The sequence below is a fragment of the Bubalus kerabau genome, chromosome X (genome assembly GCF_029407905.1).
Source record: "Bubalus kerabau isolate K-KA32 ecotype Philippines breed swamp buffalo chromosome X, PCC_UOA_SB_1v2, whole genome shotgun sequence".
NCBI lineage: Eukaryota > Metazoa > Chordata > Mammalia > Artiodactyla > Bovidae > Bubalus > Bubalus kerabau.
Window position 1 is genome coordinate 4,899,694 of NC_073647.1, and position 27,295 is coordinate 4,926,988.

The window sequence follows — 27,295 nt, forward strand, 5'->3', positions numbered from 1 at the left end:
TCTTTTCACAATGTACACCTACATAAAACTCACTTTGTACACCTCAGATTTATACAATTTTTGTTTGTCAAGTATACCTCAATAAAGCTGGAAAACCCGCACTTGATACTCTTGAGACATTGATTTCTCAGCCTGCTTTAGAAATTTCTTCACAACTGCATTATCACTAAAGATGACTTGTGTACCATGTCTTTTGTCTAAGCCCTCTTTTAATATGGCTGTATTTAAGAGGAACATTTCTATGGACTGGAAGATTTGATCAGAAATGTCCCTGTTTTCTTAAAGGCTCAAGATCATTATATTCCCTCCAATTCCTGATCCTGGCAAGATTTTTAAAGAAATGTTTGGAGACCAGAATGATGATACCCTGGTAAGTACTGACTCTGTGGGGTATAAAATTGATTTTTTGAGGGGAGGCTATAGGATTAAAAAAAATTTTTTTTTGGTAAAATATACATAACATAAAATTTACCATTTTAACCAGTTTTAAATATACAGGTCAATGACATTAAGTACATTTACAATGTTGTTGGACCATCCTCAACCATCCTCACTATTTCCAGAATGTTATCATCATCCTAAACAGAAACTGTACCCATTAAACAGTAATGCTCCATTCCCCTCAACACCTGATAACCTCTAATTCTGCTTTCTGTCTCTATGAAGTTGCTTAGTCTAGGTACCTCATATAAATGGAATCCTACAATATTTGGCTTTTTATGTCTGACTTCTTTCACTTAGCATAATGTTTTCAAGGTTCATCCATGTTGTAGCATGGGTCAGAATTTCATTTCAAGATTGGTTATTTTAAAGTACATTTTGTCAAAAAGATTAAAGAGCTGATTTAAAATGTTGTATCTCAGGCCTAACATAATATTTAGGAAATCCCCAGAATACTTCACCCAGTTTGTATTGCTGGGCTTCATTCTCTCTCTGGGGAAGAGAATGTATTTGATCCAGACATGCAGGGGGAAGAGCCTCCTTTATGAAACTAAACTGATGGGTAGGTCTTCTGACTCTTGGATAATCTTTCAAATTTAATTTGGGGAAATATAAACATAAGATAAACAGTCAAAGGGCTTCCCTCATGGCTCCATGATAAAGAATCTGCCTGCAATGCAGGAGACACAGGAGATGCGAGTTTGATCCCTAGGTCAGGACAATCCCCTGGAGGAGGAAATGGCAACCCACTCCATTATTCTTGCCTGGAGAATCCCATGGACAGAGGAGCCTGGTGAGCTATAGTCCTTGGGTTGCCAAGAGTCACACATGACTGAGCTACTGAGTACACATGCATGCACACAGTTGAAATCGATTTTATTCATGCTATTGCCTGGAAAGCTGGCCTCAGAAGACATGGAACTAGAGCAACCTCTTACCCCCCGAACTGTTAGAGTTAGGTGGCTACAGATATTCCTGCTGGAATTTATGGCTGGGAGAGCTAAGACCTTGTGGGAACAAAAGAGTTTGTGGTTTCTCTGATAAACACATTCACCCAAATAAGATAATAAAGACACTAAATAAAATAAATATCAATATTATTGTGTGTATCTTAAAGTAATCATTTCAGGCATAAGACACTTAATTCAGGGAAATAGTAGAACATAGTAGATAATAGCTTGTGCTCTGGAGTCAGATTGTCTGGATTCGGATCTCTGCTGTGTCATGTACTATCTATTTGACCTTAGGTAACTTCCTTAACCTCCCTGTGTCTCAGTTTTCACACTTGTAAAGTGAAGGTAATAATAGGTGGCACTAGCAGTAAAGAACCTGCCTGCCAGTACAGGAGACATAAGAGATGTGGGTTCGATCCCTGGGTTGGAAAGATCCCCTGGAGGAGGGCATGGCTATCCACTCCAGTATTCTTGCATGGAGAATTCCATGGACAGAGGAGCCTGTCAGGTTACAGTTCACAGAGTTGCAAAGAGTCGGACATGACTGAAGCAATTTATCATGCATAATGTTGTTATGTGGATTAAATTAATACATAGAAACTCCTTAGTGTGCCTGGAAGTTGCTTTATAGGTGCTTAGTAAATATTAGTGCTTGGGGCTTCACAGGTGGCTCAGTGGTTAAAGAACCTGCCTGCAATGCAGGAGACCTGGCTTCGATCCCTGGGTCGGGAAGATCCCCTAGAGGAGGGCATGGCAACCCTGTCCAAAATTCTTTCCAGGATAATCCCATGGACAGAGGAGCCTGGTAGGCTACAGTTCATGGGGTTGCAAGAGTCAGACATGACTCTTGTATTAACTTATTAGTTAACAACTAAACAACCACAACAAATGTTAGTGCTTAGTATTACTATTGATAATACTTTCCATTTCTCTTTAATGCCCAAACAGTTCTTGTAATAACGGGTGGTTCACAGTGGCAGTGATGCTACGTGGCCAGGGAAGGAAGGCACAGAGGCTCGCATGCTGTCAGAGGAGAAGTCATCTGGATCTTTTTCACCAAATCAGGGTCATAGACAGTGGGTAACTCTGCTATATAGGGTACCACTAGGCAGGGAGATCCAGAAGTCAGCTGCCTAATGAAGGGCTCATATATTGTGACCGAGGTGGCTGTGGCAACCAGTGGTTCTTCACCTTTGAGTCACAGTTGACTGGAATGCTTGTAAGAATATAGAATCCTGGGCCCTGTCTCGAGAAGTTCGAACTCACTGGTCTGGGATGGTTCCCAGGAATCTGCATACTTAACAGGAGCCCAACAGTGATGCCTCTCCTGGCAAGATCATTCACAGACCACACTTTGAAAATCACTGTTACCGATATTTTCCTTAGGATTACCCCTGTGTCTTCATTTTGCCAGCTGCTGTGATAGATGCTGGAGGCTAAGAATTGTGCAAGTATTCTAATAACACCTGTAACCAGCGACTAGCAGTCTCCCATGTGTACACAGTGTATTCAGTGCTCCATCTTCACACCCACCCTGTGGTGTCAGTGCTCTTAGTAGCATTTTGTAGATGAGGAATTGGAGCCTCAGTGAGGTTAGATAACTTTACTGTAGTCACACAGCAAGGAAATAATAAGGTGGGATTTGACCAAGAAGTGTCTGATTCTAGAGTTCTCTCTTTCCACCATGCTGCAGGGCCTTTTGTAAGACAGGATGTTTGTCCTCAAGAGCCTCACAGTCTCCTTAGAGTTCTGTGTGGTAGAAATACTGGGTTGGGATAGAGGAGTTCCCAGAAATAGATTTGGAGTCACATTTTGGTTGGTCTCTATGAGAAGGTAGTAGGAATATCATTCTTTGGGGGGGGGGTTGTTTGTTTGTTTGTTTTTAAGTTTATTTATTTATTTTAATTAGAGGCTAATTACTTTGCAATATTGTATTGTTTTTGCCATACATCAACATGAATCCTTTTCATTGGCATGGCCAATGATGCTGATGCTGGGAAAGATTGAAGGCAGGAGAAGGGGACGACAGAGGATGAGATGGTTGGATGGCATCACTGACTCGATGGACATGAGTTTGAGCAAGCTCCGGGAGTTGGTGATGGACAGGGAAGCCTGGCATGCTGTACTCCATGGGGTCGCAAAGAGTCAGACATGACTGAGCGACTGAACTGAATGATTGGCCTGGCCAAAAAGTTTGTTCAAGTTTTTCTGTAAGATGGGATGGAAAACCCTAATGAACTTTTTGGCCAACCTAAACAGTTAAAATTGGAGTAGAGTTGATTACAGTGTTGTGTTAGTTTCAGGTGTACAGCACAGTGATTCAGTTATACATGTACATGTATCTATTCTTTTTCAAATTATTTTCCCATTTAGGTTGTTAGGTAATATTGAGCAGAATTCCCTGTGCTATATGGTAGATCCTTGTTGGTTATCCATTTTAAATATATCAATAGCAGTGTGTACACATCAATCCCAAACTCCCCAATCTATCCCTTTCCCCTACCCTCCCTGCCCCCGGTAACCATAAATCTATTCTTTAAGTTCGTGGTCTATTTCTGTTCTATAAATAAGCTCATTTGTATCATTTTTTTTTTAGATTCTGCATATAAGCAATATCATACAATATTTGTCTTTGTCTGACTTACTCCCAGACAATCTCTAGGTCCGTCTAAATTGCAAATGGCATTCTTTTTAATGGCCAGGTAGTACTCCATTGTATAAATATACCACATCTTTTTTATCCGTTCCCCTGTCAATGGACATTTAGGTTGCTTCCATGTCTTAGCTACTGTAAACAGTGCTTCAGTGAACACTGGGGTGCATATATCCTTTTGGACCATGGTTTTCTCCAGATATATGCCCAGCAGTGGGATTGCTGGATCATATGGTAGCTCTGTTTTTAACTTCTTAAAGAATATCCATACTGTTCTCCATAGTGGCAGTACCAATTTACATTCCCACCAATGGTGTAGGAGGGTTCCCTTGTCTCCACACCTATCATTCTGACAACAACCTGAAGGGAATGAATTAGAGACAGGAAGTGCTATCACAGTTGCAAACTGATAATCTAGTCCTGAATTTGTCCCACAGATGTTTTGTTTGGCCAGTGTAGTGTATTTAAAATTTTTAAATTTGGGATCTTAAGCAGGGCATGGACTACCAATTCATCTCAGGCCCTACCATTCCCAATTCCCACTGTGGTTTCACACATTGGCCTAACATGCTAGACCCCTGAAAGGCATTTGAGTTTGCTACCACTCTTAGCAGAATGAAGACAGTCAAAGTGCCATGACACAAATGCCCAATGTCTGTGAAAACATGTTTGGACTCACTAATATATACGAGACATACAACCAAAGATATATGAATTTCCAGCTTATTACATTTCTAAAAAGTGATAATATCCAGTGTTAACAAATGGGTGGGGGACTGGTACTCTTCACACACCACTGGTGGGCCTGTAAAATGCCCTTCTTTCCAGAGAGCAACCCAATAAAATGTAATCAGAATCATCTTCAATCTTATAATTATTTCTTTAGGAATTTATTTTAGGAAAATAATCCAACAATGACATAAGGATGGCCAATGCAGATTTTGTTTCTAACACAAAAAATTAGAAGCCAAGGAAACATCAACAGTCAAGAATAAGTTTTTTAACAAGTTAGGTTTTCAAAGCATTTAGTGTCCTAACAAAATACTTATGACATAAGTATAAAAAACGTATCATAAATGTGTAGAGTATTACAATCCTAATTTTTATAAAAATTCATCAATATATACATAGAACAATGAGTGGAAGGAAATAGGTCAAAATAATCATCTCTGGGCAGAAAGATTGTGGATAATTGATATTATTTTGTCTCTCCCTCTATGTTTCTGAAATTTCCAAATTGCCTGTAATGAGCATGTATTACTTTTATAATAAAAAGAAACTCCATACAAGTCATTAAGGGAAAAGAGAATATCATGGTCATCCAAGCCTGTGAGATAATAGGGATTCGAACTTAGGTGGTAGCAGAGGCAATTGATGCAAAAGACATTATTAAAGGGAACTCATTATGACTCAGTGACTCTGTGTGGGTGATGAAAGGTGGTGAGAGTAAAAAATAATTTCAGGGTTTCAAGTCTGGGTGATAGAGTGAATGATGATAACATTGACAGCAAAATCAAATCAATTATCTTTCTCAGAGATGGGAAAATTGCTTTTTTTCAATTTGCTGTCTAGAGGATAATATGTTGTCCCGATGAGTCAGATAATTCTATAATTTAGTGAGGCGGATACACTGACAAGATGGACCACTAAAAGCATAAGATGTTTTTGTTTGTGGTGGCTGCAGACCATTAAATAAAATCAGTGTTAAAACTAAAAATATAATAAAAGTGCCAGGCAGGGGAAAGGATAATAGAACAAATCTCCATGTTTGCTTTTTAACTGGATGACTAATCTACTTTCTCTACATGACAATAATCCTCACAAACTGAACTGCATATACTAGCGGAAAGACTGTCATTTTACTTCTAGAACCATTGAATTATGGAATGAATAATTACAGCATGAACATTGCCCGAGAGGTCATCTAATGAGGTATATGTTTACATGTTTAGTTGCCTTTAATTATAAATTTTCAAAACTCTAGGTTCTGGTCCAGGCCCTCACTTTTAAGATGGAGACACTGGGGGCCGTGGAGAAATTTCTCAAGGACTATCACATAGACAGATAATTCCAGAACCTGCACTAAAAGTCACTGTAGCCCAAAGTGACCAGCTTCTAATTCCAAGAAATAATCTATGCCCTTTCTAAACACTTTCTTCTTCCATGCTGTACCATCAGTAGTGGTACTTAAAATGCATTTAGGTGTGGCTACCAATAAATTAAATCTTCTGTATAGTTTTCCTTAAGGTTTCTAGTGTTTTGACAATGTTTTGTTTATCACTGTAGTAACATTTTGGCCAACAGCATTTTTTCCTGTTGCTTTGCTGTTTTCCCTTTCTCTGTGACTAATTGGGCCACTGGCCATATTTGGGGGTGGGTGCTTTGCAGAGGGAATTGCTTTTCTTCTGCATCTGCATTTCTTTTCATCCCTAAAATATTATCTATTCTTCCCCTGCTTCTTGGAAACCAATTTTATTTTCAGTCCTGTGCCAGTTTTGAATTCCTGATTAGAAAACAGCCTTTTTAACTTGAAGTTGACTTCCAAATACTGCTGAATTTTTTGTATCTTTAAAAGCTAAGATCACTTCTTAAATAGCCAAAATAGCATGGCCTCACTTTAAAAATGATTATGTCCTTAATATCATCTAATACGGACTTACCAGGTAGCACTAGTGGTAAAGAATCCGCCTGCAAATGCCAGAGACATAAGAGACGCAGGTTCGATCCCTGGGTTGAGAAGATCCCTTGGAGAAGGAAATAGCTACTCAGTCCATTATTCTGCATTGGAAAAGGAAATGGCAACCCACTCCAGTGTTCTTGCCTGGAGAATCTCAGGGATGGGGGAGCCTGGTGGGCTGCCATCTGTGGGGTTGCACAGAGTCGGACACGACTGAAGCGACTTAGCCAGTATTCTTGCCTAGAGAATCCCATGGACAGAAGAGTGGGCTACAGTCCATAGTGTCACAAAGAGTCGGACACAACTGAAGCGACTTAGCATGCATGCACATCATCTAATGCTCAGTCCATATTTCAATCTTTCCAGCTGTCCCAGGTATCAGGAGACAGATAATATCCAGTTGTCCACCCATAGTGAGGCTAAGATCGACCACTGTATTTAAGATGATAAGAACATGTCCCCTCTTGCCATCTACACGTTGCCTCCCCTTGCCACTGGAAGACAATCTGTGTGGTGTTATGTTAGCACCCTGTCAACTCTTCAGCTGATGCTTTTTATTGGCCAGTTAGTATCCTTGCTTGATTCAATAATCTCATTAGTGGTTGTGAAATGATGATGATTTTTCCCATCTATCATTTAATCTACATTTCTAAGCTGACACTTTCCTATAAGCACTGCTCTCAATTATCAGCTAGGCTCCTTTTAATTGTTCTGGAATTCAGTTTCTGCTAGAAAGGCAGGAAATGTATTTAATTCTTTCCCTTTAATTATCAATTTTTAAAGTGAGGGTTTGAATTGATAACCACCTCAACCGATATCAAATTAGTCCCCTCCATACCACATTCAGCTAGTTCTTTTTAAGCTACAGTGATTTGAAGGCATGGGGATTTATGATTCATATTGTACAATTTTCTATTGTGAATGTTGCTCTGAAAAAGACAGAGGCACGTAATCCGTTGACTTTCACATACAAGTCCAGTGTTTTGTGTGATGCTAAGGTGCATGAAGCCCACTTCACCCCTGTGGGTAGTTCACTGCAGGAAATAACTAAATCTTGAAAGTACTCTTCAATTGAGACTTGATGTTCCATTATTCTATGACTTTTGTTTCTTTCTTTAAAAAAAAATATTGTTACATACATGTATTTTTCTAGGATGACTAACAACTAAAAATTAGTTGTGTTCACCACCCAAACACCTGTTATTTTTTCACCTAGGATGTTGTTCAGCTTTGGCCATTATTCTGTTGTTGATTATCTTATTTTAAAAATCAATCGGGTAAGAATTGAGTTGTGGACTGTAATTTTGTGGATTTAGGTTTTTTCTACAAGTACTTTCAAAATTACACTGACATATAATTGGATAATAGGTCAGAGCTTTTGCTTTTGTCCCTTTAACCTTATGTGAACATATTCGCAGACATAGTGCTCAAAGGCCCTGATGCTGATGATGGGTAAAAATGAGAGTAATCAAAGTTTCAGGAATAAAAGAAGACAATTAAAAAATTAATGTATTTTTAGAAGCCATTTCTGCTGCAGTGTGCACATTGCTTTTTTCCTGTCCAGCACAGTTTAAGCATTGAGTCTAATGAGCAGAAACCAATGAAAATGTAATATTCAGGTTACTTTTTTTTTTAATTAAAATCATTTTTACTGTCATCCCTTGGTATCTGTGGGGATTGGCTTTAGGACCCCCTCAAATACCAAAATTCATGGATGTTCAAGTCCCTCATATAAAATGGTGTAGTATTTGCACGTAACCTATGAATATCCTCTGGAGGACTGACTGGACTTTTACCAGTAAATGGAAAAATAGTAACAAAAATAGTAATAACAGTTCATATTTATTGAACTTTTGCTATGTGTCAGATACTTGTCCAAGTCTTTCCTTCATTAATTTGTCCCCCTTCTGCAGTAGGTTTTATCTCCACTATACAGATGAAGAAAATGAAGCACCAGAGGGATTATGTGTAACTCATTTGAGGTTACACAGCTGCTATCTAGCAGAGCTAGGATCTCAACTAACAAGTGTTAGAGCTGGGATCTGAACTCAGGCATTCTTATCTTCTGGTCCACTGTTTTTATTTGGCAAAACTAATACAGTTATGTAAAGTTTAAAAATAAAATAAAATTAAAAATATATATATATATATATTTCTTTATTTTTTTGACTGTACTGGGTCTTAGTTGCAGCATGTGGGATCTTCGATATTAGTTGCAGCATGTGAACGCTTAGTTGTGGCATGTGGGATCTAGTTCCATGACCAGGGATCAAACCCAGGCCCCTGGCATTGAGACTGGGGAGTCTTAGCCAATGGACCACCAAGGAAGTCCCCTCCAGTCCACGCTTTTATTTTTTATTTTTTTAATATAAATTTATTTATTTTAATTGGAGGCTAATTACTTTACAATACTGTACTGGTTTTGCCATACATCAACATGAATCCACCATGGGTGAACACGTGTTCCTCATCCTGAACCCCCCTCCCACATCCATCCCCATACCATCCCTCTGGGTCATCCCAGTGCACCAGCCCTGAGCATCCTGTATCATGCATCGAACCTGGACTGGTGATTCGTTTCACATATGATATTATACATGTTTCAATGCCATTCTCCCAAATATCCCACCCTCGCCCTCTCCCACAGAGTCCAAAAGACTGTTCTTTACATCTGTGTCTCTTTTGCTGTCTCGCATACAGGGTTATCGTTACCATCTTTCTAAATTCCATGTATATGTGTTGGTATAATGTATTGGTGTTTTTCTTTCTGACTTATTTCACTCTGTATAATATGATTCAAATGTATTCTTTTTAATGGCTGAGTAATACTCCATTGTGTATATGTACCACTGCTTTCTTATCCATTCATCTGCTGATGGACATCTAGGTTGCTTCCATGTCCTGGCTATTATAAACAGTGCTGCGATGAACATTGGGGAACACGTGTCTCTTTCAATTCTGGTTTCCTCGGTGTGTATGCCCAGCAGTGGGATTGCTGGGTCGTATGGCAGTTCTATTTCCAGTTTTTAAAGGAATCTCCACACTGTTCTCCATAGTGGCTGTACTAGTTTGCATTCCCACCAACAGTGTAAGAGGGTTCCCTTTTCTCCACACCCTCTCCAGCATTTATTGCTTGTAGACTTTTGGATAGCAGCCATTCTGACTGGCGTCAAATGGTACCTCATTGTGGTTTTGATTTGCATTTCTCTGATAATGAGTGATGTTGAGCATCTTTTCATGTGTTTGTTAGCCATCTGTATGTCTTCTTGGGAGAAATGTCTGTTTAGTTTTTTGGCCCATTTTTTGATTGGGTAGTTTATTTTTCTGGAATTGAGCTGCAGGAGTTGCTTGTATATTTTTGAGATTAATTCTTTATTTTTGCTTTTATTTCCAATATTCTGGGAGGTGGGTCATAGAGGATCCTGCTGTGATTTATGTCAGAGAGTGTTTTGCCTATGTTCTCCTCTAGAAGTTTTATAATTTCTGGTCTTACGTTTAGATCTTTAATCCATTTTATTTTTGTGTATGGTGTTAGAAAATGTTCTAGTTTCATTCTTTTACAAGTGGTTGACCACTTTTCCCAGCACCACTTGTTAAAGAGATTGTCTTTTCTCCATTGTATATTCTTGCCTCCTTTGTCAAAGATAAGGTGTCCATAGGTGCATGGATTTATCTCTGGGCTTTCTATTTTGTTCCATTGATCGATATTTCTGTCTTTGTGCCAGGACCATACTGTCTTGATGACTGTGGCTTTGTAGTAGAGCCTGAAGTCAGGCAAGTTGATTCCTCCAGTTCCAATCTTCTTTCTCAAGATTGCTTTGGCTATTCGAGGTTTTTTGTATTTCCATACAAATTGTGAAATTATTTGTTCTAGCTCTGTGAAAAATACCATTGGTAGCTTGATAGGGTGGAGAAGGCAATGGCACCCCACTCCAGTACTCTTGCCTGGAAAATCCCATGGACGGAGGAGCCTGGTGGGCTGCAGTCCATGGGGTCGCTAAGAGTCGGACATGACTGAGTGACTTCACTTTCACTTTTCACTTTCATGCATTGGAGAAGGAAATGGCAACCCACTCCAGTGTTCTTTCCTGGAGAATCCCAGGGATGGGGGAGCCTGGTGGGCTGCCGTCTATGGGGTCACACAGAGTTGGACATGACTGAAGCGACTTAGCAGCAGCAGCAGCAGCTTGATAGGGATTGCATTGAATCTATAGATTGTTTTGGGTAGTATACTCATTTTCACTATATTGAGTCTTCCAATCCATGAACATGGTATATTTCTCCATTAGTGTCCTCTTTGATTTTTTTCACCAGTGTTTTATCGTTTTCTATATATAGGTCTTTAGTTTCTTTAGGTAGATATATTCCTAAGTATCTTATTCTTTTTGTTGAAATGGTGAATGGAATTGTTACCTTAATTTCTCTTTCTGTTTTCTCATTACTAGTGTATAGGAATGCAAGGGATTTATGGGTGTTGATTTTATATCCTGCAACTTTACTATCTTCATTGATTAGCTCTAGTAATTTTCTGGTGGAGTCTTTAGGGTTTTCTATGTAGAGGAACATGTCATCTGCAAACAGTGAGAGTTTTACTTCTTCTTTTCCAATTTGGATTCCTTTTATTTCTTTTTCTGCTCTGATTGCTGTGGCCAAAACTTCCAAAATTATGTTGAATAATAGTGGTGAAAGTGGGCACCCTGTCTTGTTCCTGACTTTAGGGGAAATGCTTTCAATATTTCACCATTGAGGATAATGTTTGCTGTGGGTTTGTCATATATAGCTTTTATTATGTTGAAGTATGTTCCTTCTTTTCCTGCTTTCTGGAGAGTTTTAATCATAAATGGATGTTGAATATTGTCAAAGGCTTTCCCTGCATCTACAGAGATAATCATATGGCTTTTATTTTTCAATTTGTTAATGTGGTGTATTACATTGATTGATTTGCAGATATTGAAGAATCTTTGCATCCCTGGGATAAAGCCACTTGGTCATGATGTATGATTTTTTAATGTGTTGTTGGATTCTGATTGCTAGAATTTTGTTAAGGATTTTTTCATCTGTGTTCATCAGTGATATTGGACTGTACTTTTCTTTTTTTGTGGCATCTTTGTCAGGTTTTGGTATTAGGGTGATGGTGGCCTCATAGAATGAGTTTGGAAGTTTACCTTCCTCTGCAATTTTCTGGAAGAGTTTGAGTAGGATAGGTGTTAGCTCTTCTCTAAATTTTTGGTAGAATTCAGCTGTGAAGCTGTCTGGTCCCGGGCTTTTGTTTGCTGGAAGATTTCTGATTACAGTTTCAATTTCCATGCTTGTAATGGGTCTGTTAAGATTTTCTATTTCTTCCTCGTTCAGTTTTGGAAAGTTGTACTTTTCTAAGAATTTGTCCATTTCTTCCAAGTTGTCCATTTTATTGGCATATAATTGCTGATAGTAGTCTCTTATGATCCTTTGTATTTCTGTGTTGTCTGTTGTGATCTCTCCATTTTCATTTCTAATTTTATTGATTTGATTTTTCTCCCTTTGTTTTTTGATGAGTCTGGCTAATGGTTTGTCAATTTTATTTATCCTTTCAAAGAAAAAGCTTTTGGCTTTGTTGATTTTTGCTATGGTCTCTTTTGTTTCTTTTGCATTTATTTCTGCCCTAATTTTTAAGATTTCTTTTCTTCTACTAGCCCTGGGGTTCTTCATTTCTTCCTTTTCTAGTTGCTTTAGGTGTAGAGTTAGGTTATTTATTTGACTTTTTTCTTGTTTCTTGAGGTATGCCTGTATTGCTATGAACCTTCCCCTCAGCACTGCTTTTACAGTATCCCACAGGTTTTGGGTTGTTGTGTTTTCATTTTCATTTGTTTCTATGCATATTTTGATTTCTTTTTTGATTTCTTCTGTGATTTGTTGGTTATTCAGCAGCTTTTTGTTCAGCCTCCATATGTTGGAATTTTTGATAGTTTTTCTCCTGTAATTGACATCTAATCTTACTGCATTGTGGTCAGAAAAGATGCTTGAAATTATTTAAATTTTTTTGAATTTACCAAGCCTAGATTTATGGCCCAGGATGTGATCTATCCTGGAGAAGGTTCTGTGCGCACTTGAATAAAAGGTGAAATTCATTGTTTTTGGGTGAAATGTCCTATGGATATCAATTAGGTCTAACTGGTCTAGTGTATCATTTAAAGTTTGTGTTTCCTTGTTAATTTTCTGTTTAGTTGATCTATCCATAGGTGTGAGTGGGGTATTAAAGTCTCCCACTGTTATTGTGTTATTGTTAATTTCCCCTTTCATACTTGTTAGTATTTGTCTTACATATTGTGGTGCTCCTATGTTGGGTGCATATATATTTATAATTGTTATATCTTCTTCTTGGAGTGATCCTTTGATCATTATGTAATGTCCTTCTTTGTCTCTTTTCACAGCCTTTGTTTTAAAATCTCTTTTATCTGATATGAGTATTGCTACTCCTGCTTTCTTTTGGTCTCTATTTGCGTAGAATATCTTTTTCCAGCCCTTCACTTTCAGTCTGTATGTGTCCCTTGTTTTGAGGTGAGTCTCTTGTAGACAATATATATAGGGGTCTTGTATTTGTATCCATTCAGCCAGTCTTTGTCTTTTGGTTGGGGCATTCAACCCATTTACATTTAAGGCAATTATTGATAAATATGATCCTGTTGCCATTTACTTTATTGTTTTGGGTTAGAGTTTATACACCCTTTTTGTGTTTGCTGTCTAGAGAAGATTCTTTAGCATTTGTTGGAGAGCTGGTTTGGTGGTGCTGAATTCTCAGCTTTTGCTTGTCTGTAAAGCTTTTGATTTCTCCTTCATATTTGAATGAGATCCTTGCTGGGTACAGTAATCTGGGCTGTAGGTTATTTTCTTTCATCACTTTAAGTATGTCCTGCCATTCCCTCCTGGCCTGAAGAGTTTCTATTGAAAGATCCTGTTATCTTTATGGGAATCCCCTTGTGTGTTATTTGTTGTTTTTCCCTTGCTGCTTTTAATATTTGTTCTTTGTGTTTGATCTTTGTTAATTTGATTAATATGTGTCTTGGGATGTTTTGCCTTGGGTTTATCCTGTTTGGGACTCTCTGGGTCCCAAACAAGGAAGTTTTCAACTATTATCTCCTCAAGTGTTTTCTCATGGTCTTTCTTTTTGTCGTCTTCTTCTGGGACTCCTATGATTCGAATGTTGGGGAGTTTAACATGGTCCCAGAGGTCTCTGAGATTGTCCTCATTTCTTTTAATTCGTTTTTCTTTTTTCCTCTCTGATTCATTTAGTTCTACCATTCTATCTTCTACCTCACTAATCCTATCTTCTGCCTCCATTATTCTACTATTTGTTCCCTCCAGAGTGTTTTTGATCTCATTTATTGCATTATTCATTATATATTGACTCTTTTTTATTTCTTCTAGGTCCTTGTTAAACCTTTCTTGCATCTTCTCAATCCTTGTCTCCAGGCTATTTATCTGTGATTCCATTTTGGTTTCAAGATTTTGGATCATTTTCACTATCATTATTCAGAATTCTTTATCAAGTAGATTCCCTATCTCTTCCTCTTTTGTTTGGTTTGGTGAGCATTTATCCTGTTCTTTTACCTGCTGGGTATTCCTCTGTCTCTTCATCTTGTTTATATTGCTGTGTTTGGAGTGGCCTTTCTGTATTCTGGCAGTTTGTGGAGTTCACTTTATTGTGGAGTTTCTTCGCTGTGGGTGGGGTTGTACAGCTGGCTTATCAAGGTTTCCTGGTTAGGGAAGCTTGTGTTGGTGTTCTGGTGGGTGGAGCTGGATTTCTTCTCTCTGGAGTGCAATGAAGTGTCCAGTAATGAGTTATGAGATGTCAATGGGTTTGGAGTGACTTTGGGCAGCCTGTATATTGAAGCTCAGGGCTATGTTCCTGTGTTGCTGGAGAATTTGTGTGATAGGTCTTGCTCTGGAGCTTGTTGGCCCTTGGGTGGTGCTTGGTTTCAGTGTAGGTATGGAGGCATTTGATGAGCTCCTGTCGATTAATGCTCCCTGGAGTCAGGAGTTCTCTGGTGTTCTGAGGATTTGGACTTAAGCCTCTTGCTTCTGGTTTTCACTCTTATTTTTACAGTAGCCTCAAGACTTCTCCATCTATACAGCACAGTTGATAAAACATCTAGCTTAAAGATGAAAAGTTTCTCCACAGTGAGGGACACCCAGAGAGGTTCACAGAGTTACATGGCAAAGAGAAGAGGGAGGAAGGAGATAGAGGTGACCAGAATGAGATGAGGTGGAATCAAAAGAGGAGAGAGCAAGCTAGCCAGTAATCACTTCCTTATGTGCACTACACAGTCTGGATCACTCAGAGATGTTAAGGAGTTTTACAGAGAAGAAAAGAGGGAGGAAGGAGACAGAGGTGGCCAGGAGGATAAAGAGGGGAATCAAAAGGAGAGAGACAGATCCAGCCAGTAATCAGTTCCCTAAGTGTTCTCCACCATCCAGAACACACAAAGAGATTCACAGAGTTGGGTAGAGAAGAGAAGGGGGAGGGAGGAGATAGAGCCGACCTAGTGGAGAAAAAGGAGAGTCCAAAGGGGGAGAGAGCAGTCAAGCCAGTAATCTCGCTCCCAAGTAAAAATGGGTACTGAAGACTGGGTTCTTAAAGGTACAAAATTGAGAATAAATACCAAAAAGCAAAGATCAAAAATCTAGAGTAGAGGTTGGAATTTCAAAAATACAATATTAAAGAAAAAGAAAAAAAAAGTCACAAACATTATAAAATATATACATAAGAAGTTTGCTTTTAAAAAATAGGTCTCTCTTTTTTTTGCAAAGTAATAGTAGGTTATAAAAATGAAAATTAAAGGAGTAATAGAGGACTTAAAATAGAACAATTTTGTTTAAAAAATTAAAGAATGATAGTAAAAATATATCTAGAACTTTCTCTGGTGGTGTTGTGGCCAGTGTGGGGTCAGTTCATTTTCGGGTAGTTCCTTGATCTGGCTTATATTTCTCAAGATCTATAGGCCCCTTCCTATGTAGTTTGGTGCTAACTACAGGATCTTAATCTATTGCACCTGTTACTTCCAAGGAGGTTCCCTCTGTTTTAGCTTCTTCTGTTTGCTGATCTCTTCAGTGTCTAATTTCCGCCCTGGCACAAGGGGGCGGTGGTGGACACTTTTTTAGGCTCACTTGTTCAGTCATGCTGTGGGGAAGGAAGGACCCTGCAAAAAAATAACGCTGGCATGTGCTTGCAGTGTCTCAGCCACATTGGGTTTGCCCCCGCTCACGGCGTGTGTGCTTTCCCTGTCTATACTGCTTAGGCTCTAGGTTGCTTTGCCGGGAACTGTCTGAGGCCAGCCCCAGCTTGTATGCACTTCCCAGGTCTAAGCCACACAGGTTCAGGTACTCGGGTAGTCCTCAGAGGCACAGACTCGGTTGGGCCTGCGTTTTGTGCCCTTGCCAGGTCCAAGCAGCTCAGGTGACCAGGTATTTGGTGAGTGCGGTAGCTGAACTTATCGCCTCCCCTCTCCCTGCCTCTTGGTTTTCTGGGTGTACAACCAGTGCACCTTCTCAGGCAGATGTTGACCATCCAGAATCCCAAGAAGTCTTGGTTAGCAACGAAGCCTGCTTGCAGTTTGGTAGATAATGCCTCTCTGGGGCTGCATTTGCCCCCTTCCGGCTCTGGCTACCCTCGTCTGCCTGGCACTGGAGGGGGATTGCTGGTCTGCAGCTGGCTAGCTCTGCTCGGTCCTTTGTTCTGTGAGCCGGCCTGGCAGTGTCTCAGGTTAGGGCTTTTCACGTGGTAGTTATCCCACAATTTGGTTTTCTATCCCAAGTTAGTTCCTTCAGATTGTCCTCAGGGCATTCAGGCCCAGTACTTACTCTAAGCAATGCAGCCCAAGCCTCCCTGCCCAGCCCCTGCTTGCTCGTGGTGAATGCAGGCATCTGTGCTGCTTCTCCGCTGGGGCAGTTACTGTTGGGCACGTAATCTGTGGGGTTTAATTATTTATTTATTTTTCCTCCTAATTATGTTGCCCTCTGTGGTTCCAAGGCTTGCCACAGACTCAGCAGTGAGAGTGTTTCCTGGTATTTGGAAACTTCTCTCTTTTTTAAGACTTCTTTCCCAGGACAGAGCTCCGTCCCTACCTCTTTTGTCTCTCGTTTTATCTTTTATATTTTTTCCTACCTCCTTTCAAAGACAATGGGCTGCTTTTCTGGGTGCCTGATGTCCTCTGCCAGCATTCAGAAGTTGTTTTGTGGAATTTTCTCAGCGTTCAAATGTTCTTTTGATGAACTTGTGGGGGAGAAAGTGGTCTCCCCGTCCTATTCCTCCGCCATCTTAGGACCGCTCAGTCCACGCTTTTAACAAATCATATTATATAACATGTTTTAATAAAATGCTCACATCTTTATTTGAATTTAACAGAAGAGAAAGAAACAGGTGGAACTGAAGGAATTTCTTAACTTTTGACAAAGCTATAAAATAATTTTTAATGATTATCAAATATAGCAAATTTTCCATATGTTCTTCCCATTATCTCCCCATTCTTGAAGTTGTCCAGTATCTACATGTCCAATGCATAAGGTCATTATGTACTATATTTTCTCCATTATAGCCCTTTTTAGTCTTAATTCTGTATGGTATGTATTTGATGCTAACTCCCAGTCTTTCTGTTGATGTCGTTCCAGTAATTTTGGTTTTATGAAGCACCAAAAGTTTTCTCAGGATTCATGAGACCAACATTTCCTAAATTATTTACACACTGATGGAGTTTCCTTCATTAATAATTGAAAGTCATTCTAGCTAGATATAAAATCCTTGGCTTACATGTTCTTGCCTTGGGTGTCTTAAATATGTCATCCATTTTCTTCTGGCATAAATGTTGTCAAAGTCTACTGACAATTCTCTCTGTATTGAAACACTTGGTCTTTTTTGCCTGGTTGTCAAAAGACTTTTTTCCTTCAAGTCTAATAATTTTATTAGGATATGTCTTGGTGTTAGTCATTCTGGGTTTATTTTCCAAGGTATATAGTGTGCCTTTTCAGTATGTAGTTTCAAATCATTTTTTAAAATTTCAGTAAAAATTTGTTTGCTTATAGACTTTGTTATTCTGTCCCCTTATTTTATTTGCCTGTCTTCTATGTTTGTCACATCCTTTTGATAACTTTCTTTTTGATTATTTTAATCTCATTTCTTTTTTTTTTTTTTTAGTTTTCTTTTTTTTTTTATTTTATTTTATTTTTAAACTTTACATAATTGTATTAGTTTTGCCAAATATCGAAATGAATCCACCACAGGTATACATGTGTTCCCCATCCTGAACCCTCCTCCCTCCTCCCTCCCCATACCATCCCTCTGGGTCGTCCCAGTGCACCAGCCCCAAGCATCCAGTATCGTGCATCGAACCTCGACTGGCAACTCGTTTCATACATGATATTTTACATGTTTCAATGCCATTTTCCCAAATCTTCCCACCCTCTCCCTCTCCCACAGAGTCCATAAGACTGTTCTATACATCAGTGTCTCTTTTGCTGTCTCGTACACAGGGTTATTGTTACCATCTTTCTAAATTCCATATATATGCGTTAGTATACTGTATTGGTGTTTTTCTTTCTGGCTTACTTCACTCTGTATAATAGGCTCAAGTTTCATCCACCTCATTAGAACTGATTCAGATGTATTCTTTTTAATGGCTGAGTAATACTCCATTGTGTATATGTACCATTGCTTTCTTATCCATTCATCTGCTGATGGACATCTAGGTTGCTTCCATGTCCTGGCTATTATAAACAGTGCTGCGATGAACATTGGGGTACACGTGTCTCTTTCCCTTCTGGTTTCCTCAGTGTGTATGCCCAGCAGTGGGATTGCTGGATCATAAGGCAGTTCTATTTCCAGTTTTCTTTTTGATATAAAAGAAATCTGATTTAATTAATTCTTTTGATTTAAAAGAAATTTTCATTGTCTGTTTCTCTTAAGGTATTATCTGTTGTGTTTATTTGCCCATGTTTCCTCTAGCTAGTCTTCATTTCTGAAATGATTATTTTCTTTTACTTCTAACTGTTTATTGGGTTTTACCATATAATTTCTGTGTTGCTCTTATTTTGAATTTTTATATTTTTTGATATCATGTACATTTTCCCATATCACATAACTTTTTCTTAATATCTTTTCACTAGTTTTAAAACATTAGATTATAATTTTCATCTATTTTTTGGTGGACATCTTTCTGGCCTGCTTTAATTCTGTAACAATATTATTCTGTTGCTTATTTTTACATGAAAGTAGTTTCCCTGAAGTTTTAGAAGGAGGCTTGATTTAGGATAGTTTTTTTTTTTCCTAATTTCACAGCAATAGAGTTCCATCTTCTATTATTTTTGCCAATTTAATTATAGTAAATTCCTTTCTGAAATCTGACTCTGCCTGTTCACCTCCTCTACTTTTATCTGGACTCTAATTTGTGTCTCCTGGCTCTATCCTAGCCAGTGTGGAGTCTGTTTCCATCAGTTTCTCTTCAGGGTAGACTTGGCCCAGGAAGGGAGCTTTGGGTGGTTTTGAGAGCTCAAAGGGCCCAGGTGGCTCCCAGGCTGTCCCATGGTCTCCTTGCATTTGGTCACTCTTGGACAATGCAGACTCCTAACCAGACTCACTCACTTCATACATCAGTTTGCTGACATTTCAGTGAGTTGTCTTAGAGTCCTGACATCTACCAGAGGCCCTGCTGATTCTGTCTCCAGACTCTCCTGTAACTAATACGATCCTGCTCTTCTAGCATCTCTAATTTGGCCACCCAGTCATATTTCAGGGTTCATTGGAGCATCACTTTGATCTGGTCTTATCACAGACTATGTCTGTGGATTTTAGCTTTGCCTTCCTACTTAGCATGCGGACTTACCTTTCCTGCTTGTGCTTTTTATTGTGGCATTTGGGGAAATAGAAGAACTATGCTGCCTTGAAATATATACATTACCATGCTAGTGGAAAGTTGCTAGATAACACAGGAAGCTCAGCCTGGTGCTCTGTGAGGACCTAGAAGGTAGAAGGGTGGGCAGGATGGAAGGGTGGGGTGGAGGAGAGAGACTCAAGAGACAGGGGATATGTATATACTTATAGCTGATTCATGCTGTCATAACGGCAAAAACCAACACAACATTGTAAAGCAATTATCCTTCAATTAAAAAAAAATTATGCTGCCATCCATGACCTTCCTCATAGGATTTCTCTGTAAACTACAGACTGTGGGCCAACTCCTGTCTGCCAGTTGTTTGCATACAGGCTGAAAGCTGCAAATGGTGTGTATACTTTTAAGTAGTTGAAAAAATCTAAAGAAGAAAATTATATGAAATTCAAATTTCAGTGTCCATAAAGGTCAGTTGGAACACAGCCATGCCTATTCATCTGTATATGGCTGCTTTCATGCTACAGCAGCAGAGTGTCAATATCATGATGCACTTGATCAGTTCCCTATTATTAGCCATTTAGATTAATCTAAATTTTATTATTATAGGCATCATTTCACAGCTAATATTAACATATATATTTCATTACTTTCTTGGGATAAATTGTTACAGTTAAGATTGCCAGATGAAAGGAGATTATATTCATTTTAAACTCTTGAATTGCCATTGACAAATTGTCATCCAGAAAGGATATACAAGTTAAATATCTATTAATATTAAGGATACTGGTTAAATAAATTATAGTGTAGTCATACAATGAAATATTATACAGAGGTTCAAGAAAATGAGGTAGGTCTATTTTACTGATGTATAAAAATATATAATATATGCTGTCTCATTAAACACTCTGGTTCAATATCTAGGGTATGATTCCTTCATATTAAGGAAATGGTGGCATTAGAATACACATACTTAAATTTTTCACAAGAAGCACTGATTACAACTAGGTTGTTCTGACTTACATAGCAACCAGTAGTATGACTTGCTGGTTGTTTGGCCATGCTTTTGCCCACAGGAATGTATCTAATTAAAAAAAAAAATTCTTCCCAATGTGAAAGATGAGGAAAGGGCATCTTGTTTTAAATTTACATATCAAATTTTATATTTCTCACGTGTTCATTGATTTGAATTAATTCTTCTATGAAATTCTTGTTCATTGCTTGTTTTTGCCTGGCAATATTCTTTTCCCTGGTAGTTTGTAAAGCTGTTAATATATCAATTAGTAATCCTTTGGTTTGTCATCACTGTTTGCCTTTGTATTGTATTTAGGGTGATTAACGATGTACAAAAGGTTTTTCTTTTTGCAGTCAAATCTTCCTTTATTATTTTTTTAATTTATTTGTTTAGTTGAAGGATAATTGCTTTACAAAACTTTGTTGTTTTCTGTCAAAGCTCAACATGAATCAGCCATAGGTATACATATATCCTCTCCCTTTTGAAACTCCCTCCCATCTCCCACCCCATCCCACCCCTCTAGATTGATTCACAGCCCCTGTTTGAGTTTCCTGAGCCATACAGCAAATTCCCATTGGCTATCTATTTTACATATGTAAGTTTCCATGTTACTCTTTCCATACATCTCACCCCCTCCTCTCCTCTCCCCATGTCCATAAGTCTATTCTCTGTTTCTCCATTGCTGTCCTGTAAATAAGTTCTCCAGTACCATTTTTCTAGATTCCGTATATATGCCTTAGAATATGATATTTATTTTTCTCTTTCTGACTCACTTCACTCTGTATAATAGGTACCAGGTTCATCCACCACATCAGAACTGACTCAAATGTGTTCCTTTTTATGGCTGACTAACAGTCCATCATGTATATGTACCACAACTTCTTTTTCCATTCATCTGTCTATGGACATCTAGGTTGCTTCCATGTTCTAGCTATTGTAAATAGTGCTGCAATGAACAATGGGATACATGTGTCTTTTTCAAATTTGTTTTCCTCAGGGTATATGCCTAGGAGTGGGATTGCTGGGTCATACAGTGGTTTTATTCCTACTTTTTAAAGGAATCTCCATACTGTCTTCCATAGTGGCTGTATCAATTTACATTCCTACCAACAGTGCAAGAGCGTTCCCTTTTCTCCACACGCTCTCCAGCATTTTTTATTTGTAGATGTTTTGATGGTGGCCATTCTGACTGGTGTGAGGTGATATCTCATTGTAGTTTTGATTTGCATTTCTCTAATAATGAGCAATGATGAGCATCTTTTCATGTGTTTGTTAACCATCTGTATTCTTTGGAGAAATGTCTGTTTAGGTCTTTTCCCCACTGTTTGATTGGGTTGTTTGTTTTTCTGGTATTGAATTGTATGAGCTACTTGTATATTTTGGAAATTAATCCTTTGTCAGTTGTTTCATTTGCTATTATTTTCTCCCATTCTGAAGGTTGTCTTTTCACCTTGCTTATAGTTTCCTTTGCTGTACAAAAGCTTTTAGGTTTAATCAGGTCCCACTTGTTTACTTTTGTTTTTATTTCTGTTACTCTAGGAGATGGGTCATAGAGGATGTTGCTTTGATTTATGTCATTGAGTGTTCTGCCTATATTTTCCTCTAAGAGTTTTATAGTTTCTGGTCTTACATTTAGGTCTTTAATCCATTTTGAGTTTATCTTTGTATGCGCTGTTAGGAAGTGTTCTAATTTCATTCTTTTACATTTAGCTGTCCAGATTTCCCAGGACCATTATTTAAGAGGCTCTCTTTGCCCTATTGTATATTCTTGCCTCCTTTGTCAAAAATAAGGTACCCATAGGTGCATGGGTTTATTTCTGGGCTTTCTATCTTATTCTGTTGGTCTATATTTCTGTTTTTGTGCCAGTACCATACTGTCTTGATGACTGTAGCTTTGTAGTATAATCTGAAGTCGGGATCCAGCTCCATTCCTATTTCTCAAGACTGCTTTGGCTATTCGGGGTCTTTTGTGTTTCCATAAGAATTGTGAAATTTTTTGTTCTACTTCTGTGAAAAATGTCATTGGTAACTTGATAGGGATCGCATTGAATCTGTAGATTGCATTTGGTAGTATAGTCATTTACACAATATTGATTCTTTCTACCCAGGAACATGGATTATGTTTTTGTTGTTTCCATCTGTTTTTGTCATCTTTAATATCGTTCATTAGTGTCTTATATATATATATATTTTTTTTTTGTATACAATTCTTTTGTCTCCTTAGGTAAGTTTATTCCTAGATATTTAATTTTATTTTATTTTAAACTTTAAAATATTGTATTAGTTTTGCCAAATATCGAAATGAATCCACCATAGGTATACATGTGTTCCCCATCCTGAACCCTCCTCCCTCCTCCCTCCCCATACCATCCCTCTGGGTCATCCCAGTGCACCAGCCCCAAGCATCTAGTATCATGCATCGAACCTGGACTGGTGACACGTTTCATACATGATATTAGACAGCAAAAGAGACACTAATGTATAGAACAGTCTTATGGACTCTGTGGGAGAGGGAGAGGGTGGGAAGATTTGGGAGAATGGCATTGAAACATGTATTCCTAGATATTTAATTCTTTTTGTTGCAATGATGAATGGGATTGATTCCTTAATTTCTCTTTCGGATTATTCATTGTTAGTATATAGAAATGCAAGTGATTTCTGTGTATTGATTTTATATCCTGAAACTTTGTGAAAGTCACTGATTAGCTCTTGTAATTTCCTGATACTATCTTTAGGGTTCTATGTACAGTATCATGTCAGCTGCAAACAATGAGAACTTTACTTCTTTCCCGATCTGGATTCCTTTTATTTCTTTTTCTTCTCTGATTGCTATAGCTAGGATTTCCAGAACTATGTTGAATAATAATGGTGAAACTGGACACTCTTGTCTTGTTCCTGATCATAAGGGGAATGCTTTCAGTTTTCCACCATTGAGAATAATGTTTGCTGTAAGCTTATCATATATGGCCTTTGCTATGTTGAAGTAGGTTCCTTCTATGCCCATTTTTTGAAGAGTTTTAATCACAAATGGGTGCTGAATTTTGTCAAAGGCTTTTTCTGTATCTATTGAGATGATCATGTGGTTTTTATCTTTCAGTTTGTTAATATGGTGTATCACATTGATTTGCAAATATTGAAGAATCCTTGAATTCCTGGAATAAACCCAACTTGATCATGGTGTATGAGCTTTGATGTGTTGCTGAATTCTGTTTGATAAAATTTTGTTGAGGATTTTTGCATCTATGTTCATCAGTGTTGTTGGCCTGTAGTTTTGGTTTTTGGTGTTGTCTTTGTCTGGTTTTGGTATCAGGGTGATGGTGGCCTCATAGAATGAGTTTGGAAGTGTTCCTTCCTCTGCAATTTTTTGAAAGACTTTTAGAAGGATAGGCATTAGCTCTTCTCTAAATGTTTGATAGAATTCTCCTGTGAAGCCATCAGGTCCTGGGCTTTTGTTTTTTGGGAGATTTTTTTTTATCACACTTTCAACTTCAGTGCTCGTAATTGGGTTGTTCATAATTTCTATTTCTTCCTGGTTCAGTATTGGAAGATTGAACTTTTCTAAGAATTGGTCCATTTCTTCCAGGCTATCCATTTTATTGCCATATAGTTGTTCATAATAGTCTCTTATAATTCTTTGTATTTCTGCATTGTCTGTTGTAACCTCTCCTTTTTCGTTTCTAATTTTGTTGATTTGATGCTTTTCTCTTTTTTTCTTGATGAGTCTGGCTAAAGGCTTGTTAATTTTATCTTCTTAAAGAAGCAGCTTTTCATTTTATTAATCTTTACTATTGTTTCTTTTATTTCTTTTTCATTTATTTCTGCTCATATCTTTATGATTTCTTTCCTTCTACTAATTTTGGTTGTTTTTGTTCTTTTTACAGTTGTTTTAGGTGTAAAGTTAGATTGCCTATTCGATGTTTTTCTTGTTTCTTGAGGTAGGATTGTATTGCTATAAACTTCCCTCTTAGAACTGCTTTTGCTGCACCCCATAGGTTTTGAGTTGTGTTTTCATTGTCATTTGTTTCTGAAATTTTTTGATTTCCCTTTTGATCTCTTCAGTAACCTGTTGGTTATTTAGAGACATGTTGTTTAATCTCCATGTGTTTGTGTTTCTTACAGTTTCTTTCTTGTAAAAAAAAACTTCACCTCATCTCATAGCATTGTGGTCAGAAAAGATGCTTGATACAATTTCAATTTTCTTAAATTTACTGAGGTTTCATTTGTGACCCAAGACGTGCTCTATCCTGGAGAATGTTCTATGTGCACTTAAGAAGTTGTACTCATCTGTATTTGGCTGGAATATCCTGAAGATATCAGTGAGATCTATCTCATCTAATGAATCATTTAAGACTTGTGTTTGTTTATTAATTTTCTGTTTTGATGATCTGTCCATTGGTGTGAATGGGGTGTTAAAGTCTCCTACTATTATTGTGTTACTGTCAATTTCTCCTTTTCTGTCTGTTAGTGCCTGTCTTACGTATTGAGGTGCTCATATGTTGGGTGCATAGATATTTACAATTGTTATGTCTTCCTCTTGGATTGATCCCTTGATCATTATGTAGTGTCCTTTATCTCTTGTAATATTCTTTATTTGAAAGTCTTCTTTGTCTGATATGAGGATTGCTACCCCAGCTTTCTTTTACTTTCCATTTGCATGGAATATATTTTTCCATCCTCTCACTTTCAGTCTATACGTGTCTTTAGGTCTGAAGTGGGTTTCTTGTAGACAGTATATACATGGGTCTTGTTTTTGTATCCATTCAGCCAGTCTGTGTCTTTTGGTTGGAGCATTTAATCCATTTCCACTTAAAGTAATTATTGATATGTATGTTCCCTAATGCCATTGCCTTAATTTTTTGGGGTTTGTTTTTGTAGATCTTTTTCTTCTCTTGTATTTCCTGACTATATAAGTCTCTTTAACATTTGTTGTAAAGCTGGTCTGGTGGTACTGAATTCTCTTAACTTTTGCTTGTTTGAAAAGTTTTTTATTTCTCCATCAGTTTTGAAAGAGATCCTTGCCAGGTACAGTAATCTTGGCTGTAGATTTTTCTGTTTCAGGACTTTAAATATATCCTACCATTCTCTTCTGGCCTGCGGAGTTTCTGCTGAAAGATCAGCTATTAAATGTATGGGGCTTCCCTTGTGTGTTACTTGTTGCTTCTCTCTTGCTGCTTTTAATATTCTTTCTTTGTGTTCAATCTTTGTTAGTTTGATTAGTGTATGTCTTGGCATGTTTCTCCTTGGGTTTATCCTGTATGGGACTCTTTGTGCCTCTTGGACTTGATTGACTATTTCCTTTTCCATGTTGAGGAAATTTTCAACTATAATCTCTTCAAAACTGTTCTCATACCCTTTCTTTTTCTCTTCTTCTTCTGGGACCCCTATAATTCAAATGTTGGTGCATTTGATATTTTCCCAGAGGACTCTGAGACTATCCTTAATTCTTGTTACTTTATTCTTCTCTTCAGCAGTTATTTGCACCATTTTATCTTCCAGATCACTGATTCATTTTTCTGCTTCAGATATTCTACTATTGATTCCTTCTGGAGTATTTTTAATTTCAGTAATTGTGTTGTTTGTCTCTGTACATTTATTGTTTAATTCTTCTAGGTCTTTGTTAATTGATTCTTGCACTTTATCCATTTTGTTTTCAAGGTTTTTGATCATCTTTACTATAATTATTCTGAATTCTTTAGGTGGTTTGCCTATTTCCCCCTAATTTATTTGGACTTCTGTGTTTCTAGTTTGTTCCTTCATTTGTGTAGTATTTCTCTGCCTTTTCATTATTTTTTTTGTAAGTTATTGTGTTTAAAGTTTCCTTTTCCCAGGCTTCAACATTGAATTCTTTCTTCCTTTTGGTTTCTGCCCTCCTAAGTTTGGTCCAGTGGTTTGTGTGAGCTTCGTATAGGGTGAGTTTTGTGCTGAGTTTTTGTTTGTTTGTTTGTTTTTCCTCTGATGGGCAAGGCTGAGTGAGGTGATAATCCTGTCTGCTGATGATTGGGTTTGTATTTTTGTTTTGTTTGTTATTTAGATGAGGCATCCTTCACAGGATGCTACTGGTGGTTGGGTGATGCCAGGTCTTGAATTCATGTGGTTTCTTTTGTGTGAGTTCTCACTATTTGATACTCCCTAGGGTTAGTTCTCTGGTATCTAGGGTCTTGGAGTCAGTGCTACCAAAGGCTCAGGGCTTGATCTCTGGTCAGGAGTGAACTTGACTCCACTTGGCCACAAGTGGCTTGTTATGGCATTAAGTGAGATTAAAACAAATATCCAAAATCAAGAAACCAAAAATGAACCCCAGACAAATGGCAGTTACAAAATCAGGCAAATAATAATTAAAATAATGGAATACACACACATATATATATACACCCATGAGCAAAGTCAAAAAAGTCCAACAAAAATAAAGTACAGTAGATTGACCCAGAGAACAATGGAAATCAAAAATTATATTTACCAGTTAAGAAAAAAACTAACTAAAGCGCAAACTGGAAAACAAAACTAGTTCAAGGTACCAAGTGGGGAATAAAGCAATGAAAACAAAGCTAACAAATACGTTGAGAGGAAAGGAAAGAAAGAAAAGAAAAAAAGAATAAATATGCAGTCAAATAGAGGTAGATGAAGAAGATTCATATACATTAAAGATTAACTGCAAGGGGAAAAGAACAGTAGGAAGGGCAAACAAAAGAGTAAATTTAGAAA

The 27,295-nt window shown here is 37.8% G+C and overlaps 1 protein-coding gene across 4 annotated transcripts in view; it reads left to right on the forward strand.

Annotated features, from left to right (window-relative positions):
* The window catches only part of IL13RA1 (interleukin 13 receptor subunit alpha 1), a 76,985-nt gene that overhangs the window by 42,949 nt on the left and 6,741 nt on the right, over positions 1 to 27,295 (forward strand). For 3 of the 4 annotated variants that reach the window (XM_055563681.1, XM_055563683.1, XM_055563682.1), the window contains exon 10: positions 286 to 370. In XM_055563681.1, coding sequence (XP_055419656.1) covers positions 286 to 370 — 85 coding nt within the window. Of the gene's footprint in view, positions 1 to 285; positions 371 to 8,637; positions 8,781 to 27,295 lie in introns of those variants that run through there. The other variant, XM_055563684.1, reaches the window with a different exon arrangement.